Raw genomic sequence first — 20402 nt, forward strand, 5'->3', positions numbered from 1 at the left:
CTCCCCTCCCAGTGGTTTTAATGTTATGACTGATCCTGTACATACGATTCATTGAACTGAGTCGACACTTCACCTAAAGGAACCGATTCAGCGAACCGACCGACTCAGGAATGATTCACTCGTTAAACTTTACACTTGCTTTGTGATTGATAAAATAATTAATTTAGATATATATGTATGCGATAATTTATTTCAGAGCCACCTTTAATAAGAATAAAATATACAATTTATTGTTATTTAAACATGAGTATTTTAGTCTAATTCCAACAAAAGCCGCCATCTTGTTGATGCTCTCTTACTTGACGAGAATAAAAATTTAAACACATTTATAGAGGATGTAAAAGACATAACACTGAGCTCGTTAATATTCATGTATCCATGGCAACGTGACTTATTTTGTTATGTTTCAAATTTCGTGACGTCAGCCGTTCAAATTCTCCTCACCCACAATCCTTTGCGACGGCATCAATAACGAAAAAAAAATATATACACACAGAAAGCTGAGTGGCAGCCGAGCGAGCAAGCAAGCGACTGGAAAAGTGAGCTTTGTGACAAACTGATAAAAGAATTGAGGAGTAAATTCCACACAGCGGAGCATTTCCGGGTGAGTTTAATCCGGCTGAGCGCGCGAGGTGAGCTGTGTGTGAAGTGATTAGCTGTTAGCATTAGCGCGTTAGCTTGACGGGTTGGCTAGCTGTGCTGCTCGGTTTATGTTTATTATTGTGTGTTTCATGGTTTTAGGATGTGTGTGTGTGTGTGTTAGGATTTTTTTTAAGTGAAATTATATAAACGCAAAATGGCCGAGTTGTGTTGTGATGCCGAGTGAGATTAGTGAGCGAGTGAAGCCGGAACAGAAGCCGGTTTAGATAACGAGGCGCTGGGATGATTAAAGCAGTTTAAGGAGGACCATGAGTGAGCGGTAACAGCGGCTTTACCGTGTGCGGGTTTGTTAGTTGTCTAACCTGGCGTTATTGATTGGTGAGAGTGAGTGCGGAGTCGCTGCTGTCAGGGTGTGCGGGGTGTTCGAGCCCCGCAGTGGGTTTCTGCTGTTTTAGACCCGTTCTGGGACTCCCTAAAGTGAATGGAATGACGAATGACGGGTAGTAAATTTGAACAATAAATGGTCCCTTGTCATTCAGATTCTTACAAATGGAATAACGATTGAAATCTTTAGTTTTAGACCTCCCTAGGATAAGATAAGTGGGTGCTTGGTGGGATATCAGCTTTTACAAATGGAATGAAACACTGTCATTCTATTTGTTAAAGGTGTTCTCACTGATAACATTAGCTTAAAGTATGGCATTCCACCTGGAAACGCTGTCATTCCATTTGTAAAAGGTGATATCACTGATAACATAACCTAAAAGTATGTCATTCCACCTAAATTCACTGCCATTCCATTTGTTATAGGTGATATCACTGATAACATTGCCTCAGAGTATGTCATTCCACCTAAAAACACTGTCATTCCATTTGTAAAAGGTGATATCACTGATAACATAACCTAAAAGTATGTCATTCCACTTAGAAACAATGTCATTCCATTTCATGAGCTGAAAGCATGTCATTCCACCTACATTTCAATCGTTTTTCCATTTATAAGAATCTGAATGACAAGGGACCATTTATTGTTCAAATCACTAGCTGTCATTCCATTTCATGTGTCATTCACTTTAGGAAGTCCCCCCATTCTCTTGTCATGGGAGAGAGAATGAGAGACAGAGAGACAGGGACAGACAGATGGAGAGAGAGGGACACAGGGAGACGGATGGAGAGAGACAGGCTGACAGAGGAGAGATGGAAACAGGGAGAGACAGACAGATGGAGTGAGAGGGACACATGGAGATGGAGACAGAGAGAGAGATAGAGAGACAGACAGAGGAGAGACAGACACAGATGGGGAGAGGGAGAGAGACAGATGTAGAGGGAGAAAGATGGAGACAGAGACACACAGACAGGAGAGAGAAAGATAGAGGAGAGACAGGGAGAGAGACAGATGGGAGAGAAGGGGAGAGAAAGATAGAGGAGAGATGGGGAGAGAGACAGATGGACACAGAGAGACAGGCAGATGGAGATTGGGAGAGAGAGAGAGATGGACACGGACAGAGAGAGACAGGCAGACAGACAGACGGGGGAGAGAAAGATAGAGGGAGACAGGGAGAGAGACAGATGGACAGAGAGAGAGAGACAGGCCAACGGATGGGGAGGGAGAAAGAGCAGGGGGGGAGAGGGAGAGAGAGAGATAGGCAGACAGAGAGAGATGGACAGAGAGACAGACAGAAGGAGAGAGACAGATAGGCAGACGGAGAGAGGAGAGAGACACACAAGGACAGGGGGAGAGAGACAGGGATGGAGACAGATGAAGACAAGGAGAGACAGACACAAGGACAGAGAGAGAAAGAGACGGATGGAGACGGATAGAGGCAGCCGGAGACAGGGATGGAGACAGGGAGAGAGAGATAGTGAGAGAGACGGGGCGAGAGAGAGAAACAAGAAGGACAAACAGTTTTTGCTTTTTAAAAAAATGTATTTTATTTACTTTTTTTTTTTAAAACCCTCTCCCTGTGTTCATACCAGTCCGTGACACAGTGACGGTGATCCTTCGTTTTCTCCGTGCGCACAGCGCAGCCGTGATTTCAGTGACCTTTGAATTGAGACTTTCTCATTTCTGTGTAAGTGTAACGTATGCCATGATGCAGTCCGGTGACAAACGCCGACTGTTGAATGGAATGAGTGCTTGGAGCAGTTCTGATGCGTGTTGGCTGTTTCTTCAGGTCCACGCTCACAGCTTCACTGCCTCACTCCCAACGACCGCTCGCTCCCGTTTACTGTCTGACCTGCACATGGTTTGTTTGATCAACATTTTCTAGCGATGATCGAAGTCGTATATGAGAGAGAAATCAATCCGGGTGCAGAAGTTAAACTCCCAGAATGCAAATTAGCAGGCGGGTCACATGACCGGTGAAGCTTTAGCAGCTGATCTGTTTGAGCAGAGCGTACAGATGAGGAGGTGAGAGAGCTGAGTAGAGTAAAGGACTAAAGCGCTGCTGCATCACTCTTTCGTTAGAGACGGAGTGATGGTTAAGTCTTACTGCACCACCATCAGCAGGCGGTCGAACGGCACTGTGGGTGATGTGCAGTCCTGAGAAATGTCTTTGCAAATTCTGGTCTGAGTTGTAGTTTGCGTGTCTTATGTGAAACATTAGCATGACCTTTTTATTTATTTATTTTAAATCCGAGTGCAGTTTGGTACCAGAATCGCCGCGATCCTCCTCCTCCTCCTCCTCCTCCCCACTGACCGATCATCTCCATGGACCAGGATTACGAGCGAAGACTTCTGCGGCAGATCAACGTCCAGAATGACAACGCCAGCCCTGTTGTGAGTGCTGCGTTTTTACACACATTTTCATCTCCTCATGTCTGATGCAGTAATTTGACCTCCACCGTGTACACGCTTTCTCCTTGCACTAGATGTTTAGATATCGTGAATCAGCCATGATGAGACGTTTGCTTGTATCGAAGTCGCTAATCTGTCAGGGACGCTGATGGCTGCCAGTTTAGTACAATACAAAAACGCACATCGAGCCGTTTCGACACATCATACCACCGTGCTGCTGGATCCTTTAATCTGATTGGTCAGGAGGTGTCGGGTGATTGGTTTGCTAGAAATGCAGGATTGTCGAAGCAACACAAAATGCAAGACTGTATAAAGTAAGAGGTTAAAGGGCACATCTTGGGTATATTCAGGAGCAAGATCAATGTAATTCTCTTATTTTATATTAAACTTTGGTCAAATATCTGTCACATTTTGCATTTTGTGCCATTTTTTCCCCTTGCGCAATACCAGAAAAATTCAGTTGAAATCAAGCCATTTGAGGCGAATTGGTCCGCCTCTGAAAAAATTTGGCATTTGGATTTCCCAGGAAACATGGATTTTTGTGACAAACATCCCGGCAAACGGCGGCACGGTGGTGTAGTGGTTAGCGCTGTCGCCTCACAGCAAGAAGGTCCGGGTTCGAGCCCCGGGGCCGGCGAGAGCCTTTCTGTGCGGAGTTTGCATGTTCTCCCCGTGGGTTTCCTCTGGGTGCTCCGGTTTCCCCCACAGTCCAAAGACATGCAGGTTAGGTTAACTGGTGACTCTAAATTGAGCGTAGGTGTGAATGTGAGTGTGAATGGTTGTCTGTGTCTATGTGTCAGCCCTGTGATGACCTGGCGACTTGTCCAGGGTGTACCCCGCCTTTCACCCGTAGTCAGCTGGGATAGGATCCAGCTTGCCTGCGACCCTGTAGAACAGGATAAAGCGGCTAGAGATAATGAGATGAGAATGAGATTTTGTGCCATTTTTTCCCCTTGCGCAATACCAGAGAAATTCAGTTGAAATTGAGGCATTTGAGGCGAATTGGTCCGCCTCTGATAAAACTTGCCATTTGGATTTCCCGGCAAACATTGATTTTCGTGACGTCGCGTGCGGGACGCCTCCCTCTGAATCCTACGTCAGCGCTGGTTTGTTTATGAGAAAACGACCTGGTGGTTTTCTGCAAATTTCTTCAACGTTATCACATAATTATTAAAATGGTTAACAGATGTATCGTAGGAGGGAGTAGCAACACCTATCTTGATGGGATTAGTACTCATCGTTTCCCAAAAGACCGGACAATGAGAGAGAAACGGGAGCGCTTTGTGCGAGGCACCTGGAAAAACTGGCAACATGCAACAGACCACAGCATCATATGCAGGGCTCGCTTCATAAAGCCCGACGACTTTGAGAACTATTTGCAGTGGGAAATGGGCTTCAAGAAGCAACTTGATCTGAAAAAAGACGCAGTTCCATCTGTTAGAACGCCCAAAGCAACACCGTCTCCGTTTGTGTCAGCGTCACCAAAAGAGCCAGCCGTGTTCGTCTCCCCTGACAGAAGGCGAAGTGCCACATCCAAGCAGAGCCGAGAAAAAGACCAAGAAAATCGTCAATTCACAAGTCGACTGTTGCCAGGGTAAGAAATAAGAGAGACTATACTCTAAATTAGGTGTTCCTGTGTTTGTCTCTCAGCCTGCTGGCGGATCCGCACGTAACATCACGAATCTGGATCGATCTGACTCCAGACTCCCTTGGGATTTTTCCAGACGTCTCATCTCATCTCATTATCTCTAGCCGCTTTATCCTGTTCTACAGGGTCGCAGGCAAGCTGGCACCTATCCCAGCTGACTACGGGTGAAAGGCGGGGTACACCCTGGACAAGTCGCCAGGTCATCACAGGGCTGACACATAGACACAGACAACCATTCACATTCACACCTACGCTCAATTTAGAGTCACCAGTTAACCTAACCTGCATGTCTTTGGACTGTGGAGGAAACCGGAGCACCCGGAGGAAACCCACGCGGACACGGGGAGAACATGCAAACTCCGCACAGAAAGGCCTTCGCCGGCCACGGGGCTCGAACCCGGACCTTCTTGCTGTGAGGCGACAGCGCTAACCGCTACACCACCGTGCCGCCCCCACCTTGGACATTTAAGTTCTGTAATTTTCAAACTACTTTGAGCTTTTGAACCAGTCGAAGAAAATTTTAATACTTTGTGAATAAACCGGCGAAATGACAGGAGCAATTTGTGAAAAATGTGGTGGTGATTATAATTCTTGAAAAATAAATTAAAAAAACAAAAGACGTTCTTACCATCATACTTACTTTCTTTCCATGTTTTGTTGCTTTTTTTGGGGGGGGGGGTATGTTCTGGGGTTTTGTTTTCGAGTAGTTTTTATTTCGTCCTCGGTTGGTTCAGCAACACGTGCTGCCATTTTGTTTTTCTGTACTCACGGTATATGAGCTGATAGCCTTGTAGTAGAGTAGCCAATCAGAGCGCACGATTGCTCATATCCAGTGAATAATCGGTGGATAGAATAATCTGCTTTATAGGGTGGTAAGAGTCAATCCGGTTCTTCACACCATCACTACATCGTTGATTTGTTTTCCTGTAACAGCTCTAAAATTATTCGATCATGTTTTAATATGATGTTCATCAGGTGTGATTTTTAAGTGCTTGTTTCTGACTTGTTATAAGCACCTGAGTAAACTTTAGACAAACATTCCACACACGTACTGGCTGATTGATTGATTAAGGGGAAAATTGTGTGCTTTTTATTTTCGGGAAGCACGATTTTGCCATTTAGAGACTGATTGATTGATTTTAAAGACCAGTACAAATACACTACTATGTCTTTTTGTTCTGAGAATTCTTTAATAACTCCTTACTTTATTCTTCCCCTTTATTTTAAACACATACAGAAAGTCACAGACGTGATCCGTCACCTGACACCCACCAAGTCGCCAATGTCGTCACCCAGCAAGCACGGGGATCGATTCATCCCATCGCGAGCAGGAGCCAACTGGAGTATCAACTTCCACAGGATCAACGTAAACGCTCGGTTTAATTTCTACACCGCGTAGAGTGAACAGGAGCTCATCTCCAGAACGACTGTTGGGTTTGATCTGTGATCAGGAAGATGGTCCTGTAATTACATGCAACAATTCAATTTGATTCACGATTCAGTTTTCCCCCTGGTATTTTTTTTGGGGGGGGAAAAATTAAATGGAGAAAATGTTAACAAAAAAAAAATTAACATTTACTTTCCTATTATTTATCAACACACACATTCCTTTTGTTAAATAAAAAAATAAAATTTCTTAATAACAAACGATAATTATTTACCCAAATTTCTAAAGGTTGGAGTAAAATCTAATAGCATATTAATTAGATATTAATTTTATTTATTAAAAACAAGTGTTAATCTTTTTCTTAAACTTTTACGAACATTTGTTCACCTTTCAGCAGTCTGTGAAAAGAGAGCTCTGATTTTCCTGTTCAATCTATTTGTACAGCTCTTAAGTTTTTAGATCTGTTTTATTTGTTTTTGCAGCATTAGAGCTGTGTTACTTCCTACAGTGAAGTCACATATGCATTTCTGTTATTGTACATTATCGTATGACCCATACAGACTCGCATGCGCACTCTTAGGCCCTGTCCACACTGCAACAGATTCAGGTGACTCCGATACAATTGCTTATCGTTTAGGCCTGGCGTCCACACGGCACCGGCGTTTTGGGTGCCCAAAACGCAATCTTTTTGAGAACGGGTTCCAGAGTGGAAAGATCTGGCAACGTTGCCGTTGCGAAGTCATCTGGATGAGTAGAACGGATTTGTTTACGATGATGTCACAACCACATGACTGTCAGTGCTTCACGCCGGGTAGAAGTGTAACGAACTCGATGCGAGTTGTCAACAAATCCTATAACTTGGTTCATGAAACGCGCTTACAAAATATTTTCACTGTGAATATTTATTGTGTAATGGTGCAAAGTGAGAGAGAGAGAGAGTGAATAGCCCTTAGGGCAGAGTCAATCCCGCCAGCAAAAATAGGGAAAAAAAAGGAGCGATCTCACCTCTTCAGATGTTGATTTAAGTCCTACAATACATTCCTCAAAAAGGGCGTAGAAGAAATTAATCCATCAACGTGTAGCATTCGATTTATTCCGGACCATTAAAGACGCCGCCTTCCGCGTAGAATCATACGTCATCCTCGTCGCCATATTGGATAGGTCAAAGCGGAGAATAAAGATGCCAGTTTACCGTCCAAACGAGATCACATGGGATTACCTTTCACAGGTGAGACTGGAAAAATACTTTTCATTGTATTTGGTCATTATAATGTAATTTTACGAACAGATTTTTCTGACTTTGTGGCTAATATGAAGTCACGCGCATAATAGTTTATGCGCATGCGTCCTTACTACTTCTATTGTTCTGGTGTCTCCGAAGGGACCGTCTTACAGCGCCCCTAGAGGTGTGGCATGTGTATTGCATCGTTTTCAGCAAGCGTTGCGTTACCATATGGACCTGATATTTTACTGATCGTTGCCCATTTGGACGCGATATATTTTTAAATAACATCCCGTTGCCATTGTCGTGTGGATGTAGCCTTAATAAAACCATCGGGGAAAGTCATGTGACTGGGCAGATACGGATTTTTGAATCTGGTCGGGAAAAAGCCGTACGCGGCCCCAGATCCGTTTCCCTCACTTCCGCTGTTTTTTCATTTTGCTCCGAATTGTTACTTTGAAAAATGAGCGACTCGACTGAGCACAGTGAGGGTGACTTTTTTTATTCTCCAGATGATTTCAGACGCAGATCTAATTGAACAAGCTGTAATTGTCGAAGAAAATGGGGGGAAAAAGGTACTTTTGAGCAAAGAAATTCACTTGTTTATACAAGGACCACAACAAGAAAACGCTGTAAAAAAAAAAGTCAGTATGATATGAACGTTTCTAAAAGATTTCTTGCTGAAGTTAAGGAGGAAAGAGACGTAACAGTCGTCCCCCCTAAGGAGTGAGACAGTTTGCGATGTAGTTTCTATATATAAGCAAAGAAGAAAGGACCTCTAGACTACGAACCTGACACTTTGTCTTCATTTTCGCAAAGTATTCAATGCTACCTTAACAACAACCACAGTAAGATACACCGTTGTTCATTCTTTTCCACTGTGTGTTTTAGTTAAAAAAAAGTCATGTGATAAAATGCTTATTGACCAACTTGGGTCGGGCCGGACGGGAAAGCATTTGGCTCTTGGTCATTTGTATGGACCGAGTGCAGCATGACCTCGAGCCAAATATTTTCCCATCTAGCCCTCCCACTCAGTCAAGAACTACATAATATTGTGCCCTCTGCTGTCTAAATAACGCAATTACAGCTAGGAAAAACTTTAAAGGAACAGTCCACCGTACTTCCATAATGAAATATGCTCTTATCTGAATTGAGACGAGCTGCTCCGTACCTCTCCGAGCTTTGCGCGACCTCCCAGTCAGTCAGATGCAGTCAGACGCGCTGTCACTCCTGTTAGCAATGTAGCTAGGCTCAGTATGGCCAATGGTATTTTTTGGGGCTGTAGTTAGATGCGACCAAACTCTTCCGCGTTTTTCCTGTTTACATAGGTTTATATGACCAGTGATATGAAACAAGTTCAGTTACACAAATTGAAACGTAGCGATTTTCTATGCTATGGAAAGTCCGCACTATAATGACAGGCGTACTAACACCTTCTGCACGCTTCAGCAGCGCATTGATATCTGAGCTCCGTATCAATGCGCTGCCGAAGCGCGCAGAAGGTGTTAGTATGCCTGTCATTATAGCCTGTCATTATAGTGCGGACTTTCCATAGCATAGAAAATCGCTACGTTTCAATTTTTTTTCAGGTAAGAGCATATTTCATTATGGAAGTACGGTGGACTGTTCCTTTAAAGCTAGACGGCTTTTCGATTTCATAAAATCGGTGAAATTTAGTTCCCTCTGAAATGTGGCCATTGTGATAGATATGTAAAAATAAATTATGAGTATTAATTTATAATACTCATAAATTATAATTTATTATAATTAATAAAGTAAATAATGAGTTATTTACCAGCTGGGAGGTCCGTATGGTGAAATACCGTGACCGAGGTCTTGAAAGTACTGATTGAGGCCCTCTGGGCCGAGGTCAGTATTCAAGGCCGAGGTGACGGTATTTCACCATACCGACCGACCTTAAGCTGGTAAATAATATATTTATTTTTTTCTTTACCAAATTCTAACAGAAAGTGAGAGCGCCCGAAAGGGAAAACCGAGCCGAGCCGCCATTTTGAATCCTCATTCACGGCTGTAATGCAAATTGCTTCCTCCTCGGTATACAAGTGCACTTCCATGGCAGGAAAAAAACTACATTTTGCCGCCTATGTAGTCCCCTATTTATACAAATAGGAGTCATTCAGGATTCAGCCATGTTTTTGCTCGGCGTTAGCAACAGTTACAAGTTTTTAGCTTTCTCCTGAAATGTTTTCTATCTCTCGTTATCACTCTCCATGCTGTAAAATTAATGCTATTCTCCTGAGAAATGCTGGCAAAAATTTATAAGGTTTTTGATAATCTTATAAATAAATCTTATTTAAAAAAAAAAAAGATAAATGTTGACACAGAATGCTACTGTTTGTTGTTGTGAACGAGCGAGTCGCCAGAGGTCCGTAACCAGGGCCAGCCAATCAGAGCGCAGGATTTAATGGAAACCGGACCGTGAAAAAAAAAAAAGTTTATTTCTGTAATATATCTCAAAATATCAGGCCATTTTTATTCTATGGCTGGGAAGTTATTTAATTTGAGGGGGTTAAAGCAAATAATGCACATGCAATCGCTCGCTTCGCGCAGTCAAGCAGACAGAGGAAGTCCGTGTGTGTGTGTGCGCGCGTGCGCAGGTTTCCCTTTGAGCGTGCACTGACAGTTCCATCATTCTGTCGCTAAACGAACAGCTGATCACACCGAGGTGCTCGCTGAGCGCCAATATTTATTAGTTTGGTCCTGCGTTTCCTTTCCTTCATATAGAACATAACGTCTTTTTCTTCTTGCTTTCCGTTACTGTAAAAACAAAACTGAATAAAATTGGAAGTTGGTGATTTTGAATTCAGTGGCTTTCGGTCACTAAACAAAAATAATCAGGTGTCGGGGAAAATTCTTGGAAAAATCTGAAAGGCAGTATAGCTTTAAAATTACGCCACCTGATCACAATTTTTTTTTTTTTCTTTGTGTCATCGATTTAATAGTCATAAATTTGTATCGCGATTTATCATCACATGATGTATTGTTACATACCCAGTATGGATTTTTTTTTCTTCCCCCTCTGTTTGATGCAGGAAAATGAGAAGTCCCCAAGCCAGAATAAGAAAACCAAGGATGCGACTTCAGATACCGGAAAAGGTGAGTTTACGTCTTGATATTTGGTTCCGCCTGATTTGAAATTAGATTCGTCATCGAGCTTGGTGTCTCGTTAGCAGCGGACGGTTTAGCGTACTCGGCGCTCCTGAAGAACGAGCTACTCGGAGCCGGGATTGAGAAAGTCCAGGACCCTCAGACGGAAGACAGGAGGCTGCAGCCTTCGACACCGGAGAAAAGGAGTCTCTTTAATGTGAGTGCCTTCAGTCCTCGAGCTGTAGCGTGATTTTTTTTTTATTTTTTAATTAATTTTTTTATATAATATATTTAGATCTTAGTCTCGAAAGGTTAATGTAGTGCTGTAGGTGCTGGTTATCTACAGGTTCTTTGTTTGTCTCACTCATGAAGCTCATCGTCACTTCAACATGGTGGTTTTGACAGTAGCGAGCTCCTTCGTCTGTCCTTAGCGGTTAAATATCTCCGTTAATCTGGCTTTTATTTTAGCACAGATGTTTTATAGCTATAACTTAAGTGTTACGCGTTATGCGTTTAGAAATTCTTCGTGATGATCATCAGGCAAGGGAGTAGAATTTCATACACAAGGTAATTGAGCGCTGATTACTGACGTAGACTTTTTTATTTTATCGTAAGCGTCTAAAATTTCCACCAGCTTGAGGAAATGGAAGTGTATACTGTAGGCTCCATTCTCTCTCTCTTTGAGTGATATAGGCCGAATCCCATTTCACCCCTTGGACCAACCCCTTGGCCCTTCCCCTCCATTTTGCGCGTTCACGTGAAGGGGTAGGGGTATCCCAATCCCAGTTAACGCGGAGGGGTAGGGGAAGGGTTGGACCCCTCTTCTGTACCCCTCCAAACGGAGATTTTCCTGGAGCAGACTCCGAACGAAGGGGTTTGAGTGATTTCCCACAATGCCATGCGGATTTCAGCGAGATTTCATGCGGATTTCAGAAAGATGGCGGTTCCCGCAGCGAAAGATTGTCATAAATGTATTTTCTCCATTATTTACGTGTTTTAAGTTGTTATCCAGAGGAAACACGCCGCTTGATTCGCTTTCGAGCTGAGAATGAGCAGCGATTTCTGAAATCCAAGCTGCTGCTAAAAAGCTTTGGGAGTGAGTATTGTTTTCGGTTGCTTTACTGCGTACGTTTTGTTCTGTTATTCTCGCTTTTATTGTTTACATGAGTGTTCTGACACCTCATTCTGTCGGATGTGGTGCACGAAGCGCCAAAGATATCCCATTCAGTGGTGTTAGTTAACAAATCACACCCTGCCAGCAGAGATTTCTGGTTCTGCCTCTGGCTCTGACTGTAGCGGCTGGTCGCAGCCAATGACGCATTTGGTCGCGTTTTGCTAACGTAAACGCTGACGGAGGTACGCGATGACGTATGCGATCGTTGAAGGGCTATCCCAATACGTAAGGGTTGAATTTCAAGCCCTATCCCTTGTAGCTCAGTTTCAAGGGGAAGGGCCAAGGGGAAGGGGAAGGGGTAGGGGTAGAAATTAGAATTGGGATTGGGCCTTAGTATAGAGTTGGATTTCTAACACTGCCCAGTCCAGTGTGATTTTTAAATCTATTTTGTTCTATTTACAGTATACTCTCAGTGCTAAGAGAGCCACGCCCGATGACGGCAACAATGTCTCTCCTTACTCTTTGTCTCCTGTCAGCAGCAAAAGGTAAACGGCAAAACAGCACCACTGATGAAAATGTAGAGAAGAGTCCTGGTTGTTTCAATTGCTCTGTCCTTTTTTTTTTTTTTTGCCCCCAAAAGTCAAAAGCTGCTCCGTTCGCCGAGGAAGCCGACTCGCAAAATCTCCAAGATCCCATTTAAGGTCCTCGATGCTCCAGAGCTGCAGGACGATTTCTACCTCAACCTGGTGGACTGGTCGTCCTTAAACGTGCTCAGTGTAGGACTGGGGACCTGCGTGTACCTGTGGAGCGCCTGCACCAGCCAGGTATTTCATCACGTCCCAGAGGCTCTCATCCCAAACCGAATGGAATGGCATGGAGCGTAGTTTTGGGTGGAAATCCTCTTTTTTTTTAAATACCACTCAGAATATTGCACTTTGCTTGTTTCTTCCAAATAGAGCGTTCGTTCATACGCTCGATCTCCGAGTCCTAAAAGTCTCTCTGTGCAGGTAACGCGGCTGTGCGACCTGTCTGTCGAAGGAGACTCTGTGACGTCTGTTGGCTGGTCAGAGAGAGTAAGCCGAATCGAATCGAACCGAACCCAGAACTCTTTTCTGTTCTCATTTAGACCCTGATGGTGGAAGTGTGTTTGTGTGTCTGACTGACGGGTTCTTTCCGTTTCAGGGCAATCACGTGGCCGTGGGAACACACAAAGGATTTGTACAGATCTGGGACGCGGCAGCCGGCAAGAAACTCTTCACACTGGGAGGACACACGGCCCGAGTCGGTAAGATACTCACGGTCTCGGATCGAGGATCGAACGCGATGACGTGACGTTATCCTCAGATTTATTTTCTTACAAAATCCTTCATTTCTGTTGTTGCATGGACTGTAAGGCCAAATATATAGTAGTGAATAATAACAGGCGGCGGCACGGTGGTGTAGTGGTTAGCACTGCTGCCTCACGGCAAGAAGGTTCTGGGTTCGAGCCCAGCGGCCGGCGAGGGCCTTTCTGTGTAGAGTTTGCATGTTCTCTGCGCGGGTTTCCTCCGGGTGCTCCGGTTTCCCCCACAGTCCAAAGACATGCAGGTTAGGTTAAAGGAAAAGGCAACTTTTGTACAAAACCAGGTGTGTAATAGGAGAAAAACATGTACGTAATCAATTCCGTTAATTATTTCCATTATATATCGAACATGAAAAAATATTTTTAACTTTGAAATCATGAATTGACACAGAGGAGTCGAAGTTGGAGGAGGCAGCCATTTTGAGATCGTGGGCAACTATAAACCAATCAATCTTTCGTTAATGCGCCTCCCTCTGATGTGTGACGTCACTGGGCCCATGAAAACAGTGTTTACAAGCAGATCACTGTGATTAGGAGTCCCGGCGGGTGGCTTGTATTCGATTCGTTTATATCCCGACCTTGTCAGCTGTCAGATTTATGTTCATGGACCCGGTAAGCTGGTAAATAATATTTATTTATTTATTTATTTATTTACCAAATTCTAACAGAAAACGAGAGCGCCCGAAAGGGAAAACCGAACCGGGCCGCTTCACGCATGCGCAGTAGGCTTGGTAGGACAAATCCAAATAGGAGTCATTCAGGATTCAGCCATGTTTTTGCTCCGTGTTTTTACTCAACCGAAGTTCTACAGTATTATGAGCTTTAAGTTGCATAAATAAAACCATTTGGTGAAACTTTGAAGAAGCGATTGTACTGGTTTTTTACCTTATTACCATGAAGCACTGAAGAGTTCTTTTCAGTGGTGGGCCGCATGACGTCACGCAGTAGATCAATATGGCGGAACGCATCTTCGCTGAGCTCAGCGCAAGCCCATATTATTAAAAGTTAAAAGATACTGTTATGCGGTCTGTTCTTTCTCTATAAATTCCATGATCGATTACTTTATATATTTATTAGTGCTGTCAAGCGATTAAAATATTTAATCGCGATTAATGTCTAGACTGTCGTAGTTAACTCGCGATTAATCGCAATTTAATTGCACATTTTTGTCACATAAACCATTGTAATTCTCTTATGAGCATAAAAAAGTGAATGGGCTTGCTTTGCACCAATGTTTTTTTTTATTTTTTTATTGCAAAGCATAACGCGTCTTGACGCAGCCACTGCAAAGTGAAACCTAAGCCGAGCACCGGCGCGGGGCTAGCAAGAGAACCATGAGTGAAATGATCTACTGCTTGAGTTAGTCTACAACTAAAGAGAGACAGGTTACACAGTGACGGTAGGCTTGACATGCTTGATTATAATATAAAGTACACTATTATATTAAGTTTAAGTTGTTCGTTGATAAATATTGCATTGAATCTGATCTTTACTGTTTCAGCTCACTTAACACATTTTGTACTTTTACACTTTCTGCCTGTTGATGCGTCGCGCTGTCCAATCAGAGGCGGCCAAATTTGCATATTACAGGAAGGATTTCTGGGATAGCATCGAGTTTACAGTTCAGAGGGATCTGGCTTCTTTAGACGCTGTCTTCTTAAAACTGAATAAATATTTTAAACAGAGCCAAATGAGCCAGTCTTTTGAACGGCTCTTTTCAAAGAACGGATCACAAAGATGCGGATCCCATCAAAGACCCATAAATCCCATCTCTACTAGCGCGCCCTGCCCGCGCTGGTTCTTTGGGGGGGGGGCAGAGGACTCTGGTTGTGCGGGGCGTGGCATTACAGTCTAGCTGCTATCGGTTTTCTAAGCGAAGTCACTGTTCCAAGTTCCTGGCAGTTTCAAAAGCTTATGAAAAACCTACATCATGCCACAGAGCGTTAATCTCGCGATAAAAAAATTATCGCCGTTAAAATTGAGTCAAGTTAACGCGTTAATAACGCAACATTTTTGACAGCACTAATATTTATCTATCTATTAGTGGTGATTTTGTACAAAAGTTGCCTTTTCCTTTAACATGGGGCAGCATCGGCCTGAGGTTGGGCTGAAGTGCCCTTGAGCAAGACACCTAAACCTCAACTGCCCCCTGGGTGCTGAAGCGTAGCTGCCCACTGCTCTCTCTCTCTGTGTGTGTGTGTGTGTGTGTGTGTGTGTGTGTGTGTGTGTGTTTTCACTGCTTCAGATGGGTTAAATACAGAGGACGAATTTCACTATACTTGAATGTGCATGTGGCAAAAGGCAGCTTCTAACAGTGGAGTATAGTGTTGTTGGATATCGAGGTTTTATATAAAATCGTTCATGAGAGAAAATGCAAAAAAGTCGTTTTATTTATTTATAAATATTTCACACACATTCTTTGTGCATCATTCTGTTGTGTGTATTGCACTATATAACGGCTGTCTAACAGTTATTCCACGAAACTGAGTCGTACATGACGAGACGCGTAGCACCGAGTTGGCTATAAGCCGTGTACGACGAGATTGAGTGGAATAACTGTTTTATTCTCTCCACATTCACTAGATTTTGAGAAACACGCCATTTTTATTTTTTGCAAATTCGATAAAGAAAAACTTCATACAAAATGTCCGACAGAATGGTTTCCGCTTAGGGGTTGTTTTACAATCGGGGGACAAAGTTTGTGTCACAGGGGTCCAAAATTCAAATAGATTCAAACTGGTTCTTGTACCAGTTTTTAAGTGAAGGACAAGTTAAAGAACAGATTTCAGGTAATTTTTTGACGTGTGTGTATGGTAGTTTTGTGTAATCTGCTATAAGTTAAAGAAGATTAAGTGTAGCTTTAAGCAGGGCTGGGAGAAACAAATGAAGTGATTCTCGGAGAGGACTTTTTTTTTTTTGACAATTCAGAATCCACTACTTCCATAGTGCTTTTAAATATAAGGCTGTAAGCTTTGTGTCAGTTGTCGCTAATATTTATGTCCCAATATCTTGACCACATTTTAGGATGAAAATAATCATTTTAGATATGTTATTTTATATTGAAAAATTAGCTGTCTCGGAGAGGACATTTTTTTGGACACAATTACTGTACATACTAATTTGATCAAAATAGTCTGAAAACTTACTGGCATTCAACATTAAAACTTAACTATGTTTCCAATGATATGGAACCAAATATTTGTTTTATGGTATAAAGAATGATGTAAGTGCATCCCTTTTGGAGCTACCTGTGGTCAAAAAAAGCACTTTTTCTAAATGACACGAGTAATTTTGTTAAATATGACACATATTGCCATACATTCACCAAAAATAACGTTATCGCCAAATTTTTTTTGCATGGTAAATAGAGCTATCACAGGGCTACAATAAACAACCAAGATTATTTAGGGGTCATCCATAATTTTCATCATTATCTCGAGCGTACAAACCGTACACGGGGGGGGTTAATGACCAGGCGTACACTTTTTAAAAATGAAAAAATGATGATCCGTCAATGTGCGAATCGGCGGCCGGCATGTTAAAAATTTCGCGCCACATCGGTCTTGCCAGCTAGCTCTACACGCTTTCTTTCTTCAATGCAACAACAACAGCTGACCCAGATTTTGACCGCATTTATAAATTTGTGAAGAGCAGAAATACCGCTATTCACAAGACTCCTTCAAACGAGTACGAGCAGTTTTTAAACATTTATTGTTTCCTGCATACATCTGAGAAGTGGCAGGAGGCAGTTAGGGCAGGACAGGCTGCTTGGAAAGAATAAAAAACGAACGTTTCAAAGCCAAAAGGCAACAGCTTCCCTTAAAAAGACAGTCCCTAATTTTCATAAACAGACCCTCCAGGATGTTGCGATTTGCAAATTCAACCAATCCCCGCGAATTCAGGGCGGTGTTGCAATTATATCCAATCACCGCAACTTTCCCGCAAATTTGACCAATCATTGGCGTCGTCTTGAGGTGACGTCGACAAACTACCTTCCGCCTTACTTCCGTGCATACGTTCAAGAGAAGCAGCATGTGCGAGTCAGTGTTTATATAGGCTTAAATTCTGTTACTGAAAGTGTGTTATGTTTACAGTGAAGGACTGTGTGCACTTTATTTTTTTTTTTGCTTAATACAAGAAATTAATGGATGCCAACATTTTTGCCAAAATGGTATTTTATTTTCCATTGTTTAGGCAGCTTCAGCATCATACTGAGAGATTCTGTTCCAATTGTTTTTTTTTTTTTCTTCTATGAAGCCTGAGCCATTTATTTTATTAGTTTATAATTATTGTTTAATTTAGTCTTCAGGAGAGACTGCCTGCACACAGTACTAGTATTAATAGTTTTTTTTTTTTTCTTGCATGAAAGCTGAGGCATTTATATTATATTTTAAGGTAACTTCATGTTGTGCTGTGAGGTTCTCTGCACTTTAACTTTTGAACCAACAGGAGCATTTGGATCAGTAAAGCCTATTTTTCTGCATTTTTGTAGTCCTGGTAATCTTTTATATTGGTAAAGTTGTTTATAGGACCATTTCTCAGTGTCTGTTTTTTTAATCAATAGTTTTTCAGTAATAACTTATCACTCAATTTTTATCACAAAAAGAGAAAATCGCAACAATTCCTTGCACCTTTCACTTCCTCCCGCAGTGTAATCGCAACAAAAACCTAAAAAAACACCGCAACTTTCATCGCAATTTTTTGGAAAACCCCCGCAACATCAGACATTTTAGCCCACAACAATCACAAAAAAGGCCCGCGGAATCCTGGGGGACTGAAAAATGAATCGCCTGCTTTCTATGAAAACTTCTGGACCCGTCTTGTCTTCTTTTCTTCTCTTGTGAATCTTTGTATTGTCCTGTCATCCGATTTTAATAAAAAGTAATACAAGACATGGTTTTATTTTGAATTCCTATTCCACGTAGAGCCATCATTTTTTTTTTTTTTTTTTTTTTGTCCGCTAATGTACACTTTTGGGGAGAGGGAGGGGGGTTGCTCAAAAGTCTACTCTTTGTAGACTCATGATGATGATGATGATAAATTATGGATGACCCTTAGTCAAGCCTTTTGATATTGAAGGTAAGTGTTACATGTGATTTTTAGCTTGCGTACCCTGATTGTAAAACAACCCATAACTGTTTTATTCTCTCCACAGTCACTGGATTTTGAGAAACGGAGCATTTTTCTATTTCTATTTTTTGCAAGTTCGATAAATAAAACTTTATACAAAATGCCAACAAAATCATTTCCGCTTAGAACGTAAAGAAACCGGCGAAATGACAGGAGCAGTTTGTGAAAAATGTGATGATAATTCTTAAAAAATAAAAAGAAATGTTCTTACCCTCAAATACTTTTTCATTCCATATTTTTTTTTTTTTTTAAGTAGTTTTTACTTCATCCTCGGTTGGTTCAGCAACACGCGCTGCCATTTTGTTTTTCTCTACTTATAGTATATGAGCGGACATCCTCGTAGCAGAGTAGCCAATCAGAGCGCACGATCGCTCATATCCAGTGAAGGTGGATAGAATAATAATCATATACCATGCACTGACAGGCTCCGGTTGAAATTATGGATTCTCTGAGGTGATTTGCGTGGTGAGGGAAAATAGTACGACGCTAGTCACCGAAGAGAATCCGTAATTTCAACCGGAGCCTCTCAGTGCATGGTATATTAGATTTATATCCCTCATCAAAAAATTCCAAAAGTGTTAACTTTCGTCTGTGAGATTTGAATCTCGGCATAAACTCAGTGGAGGCAGCCATGTTTGTTGTTTACATCAGAACGACCTTCGACCTGAGCGTGTGCAGTGTACCATGCTGTTTGTTTGCCATGCTATCGTCTGTCTCACTCGGCATGATCATGATGCGCGCACACAAATGCTCACGGAGCCACAGCCAGGACTCGAGTCGGCTCATAAACCGTTATTTGGAAAAGAGACCAAGCGGCACATAAAAACAATTCCTGACTCTCAAAACCTGAACGCTGTTTGTGTGGTGTTCAGTAGAAAATCTGAAATGGTTGAAATGTTTTTGTTTCGATTGTATTAATGACTTGTGTATATATATATTTTTTTGTCTTTCTTTTTTACAAACGATAGACTCAAGTCGGCTTTATAGCTTGAAATTGTAATGCCAGTTCATGGTATATCCAGGATATACCATAACTGACTCTCTTTAATTTTTGACATCACGAGATGCATTCCTTATTCAGTGGTGGAACTGTTTTGTGTCACGTGAGCCATCCTTGGCCAATCCCTGCATGGGGACTTTTTTGATGAGGGATCGAACGCATGAATGTCGTGAGCATGTATAGTGAATAACAAGCCGAGAAAAGTAAATAAAGCAATTTTAAAATCCCAGTGTATATTCTATTTCATCTTGCTGCAGTGGGATAAGGACGCACCGTGTAGCAGCACTGCGACCGTGTGTGCGTTTTAAACGTAAAAAAATTACTTGAACAGCTCTGGCTGTGACTGATGACTGTGACTGTCCGTTTTCTTCTCCGTTGTTGTCAGGTGCTTTGGCGTGGAACGCAGATCAGCTTTCCTCGGGCAGTCGGGACCGTATGATCCTGCAGAGGGACATCAGGACGCCGCCGCTGCAGTCCGAGCGCAGACTGCAAGGCCACAGGCAGGAAGTGTGCGGCCTTAAATGGAGCACCGACCACCAGCTGCTCGCCTCCGGAGGAAACGATAACAAGGTATAAGTGTCGTAACGAAGCGTTAGGTTGTTTAGAAGCGCGCGCCGTATTTCTGAACACTGTGCTCCTGTTACTCAGCTGCTGGTGTGGAATCACTCGAGCGTGGCGCCCGTTCAGCAGTACACGGAGCATTTAGCGGCGGTGAAGGCCATCGCGTGGTCTCCTCACCAACACGGCCTGCTGGCGTCCGGAGGAGGAACGGCCGACCGCTGCATCCGCTTCTGGAACACGCTCACGGCTCAGCCGCTGCAGTGCATCGACACCGGGTCACAGGTCTGCAACCTGGCCTGGTCCAAACACACTAATGAACTGGTAAGAGTGCACCGAGGCGCGCGCACACATGGAGACACACTTCATCCTCAGGCCAGTGGTTTTAGCTAGGGATCGACCGATATGTTTTTTTCAGGGCCGATACCGATTATTATGGAATTGGGATGCCGATAACCGATATGTGCAACCGATAAATGTAAACATTATAATTCAC

At 42.7% G+C, this 20402-nt stretch overlaps 1 protein-coding gene across 3 annotated transcripts in view; it reads left to right on the forward strand.

The window, feature by feature from the left end:
- Positions 1-439: 439 nt before the first annotated feature.
- Positions 440-20402, forward strand: part of fzr1a (fizzy/cell division cycle 20 related 1a) — a 35617-nt gene continuing 15654 nt past the window's right edge. Inside the window, exons 1-11 of one of the 3 annotated variants that reach the window (XM_060932497.1) lie at positions 440-632; positions 3246-3379; positions 6283-6411; positions 10708-10771; positions 10846-10979; positions 12339-12421; positions 12517-12700; positions 12884-12949; positions 13059-13161; positions 19734-19918; positions 19997-20230. In XM_060932497.1, the coding sequence (XP_060788480.1) occupies positions 3311-3379; positions 6283-6411; positions 10708-10771; positions 10846-10979; positions 12339-12421; positions 12517-12700; positions 12884-12949; positions 13059-13161; positions 19734-19918; positions 19997-20230 (1251 nt within the window). In that variant the 5' untranslated portion in view covers positions 440-632; positions 3246-3310. The remainder of the gene's footprint in view (positions 633-3245; positions 3380-6282; positions 6412-10707; positions 10772-10845; positions 10980-12338; positions 12422-12516; positions 12701-12883; positions 12950-13058; positions 13162-19733; positions 19919-19996; positions 20231-20402) is intronic. The other 2 variants (XM_060932496.1, XM_060932498.1) reach the window with 2 other exon arrangements.

This window comes from Neoarius graeffei, chromosome 10 (genome assembly GCF_027579695.1).
Source record: "Neoarius graeffei isolate fNeoGra1 chromosome 10, fNeoGra1.pri, whole genome shotgun sequence".
Classification (NCBI taxonomy): domain Eukaryota; kingdom Metazoa; phylum Chordata; class Actinopteri; order Siluriformes; family Ariidae; genus Neoarius; species Neoarius graeffei.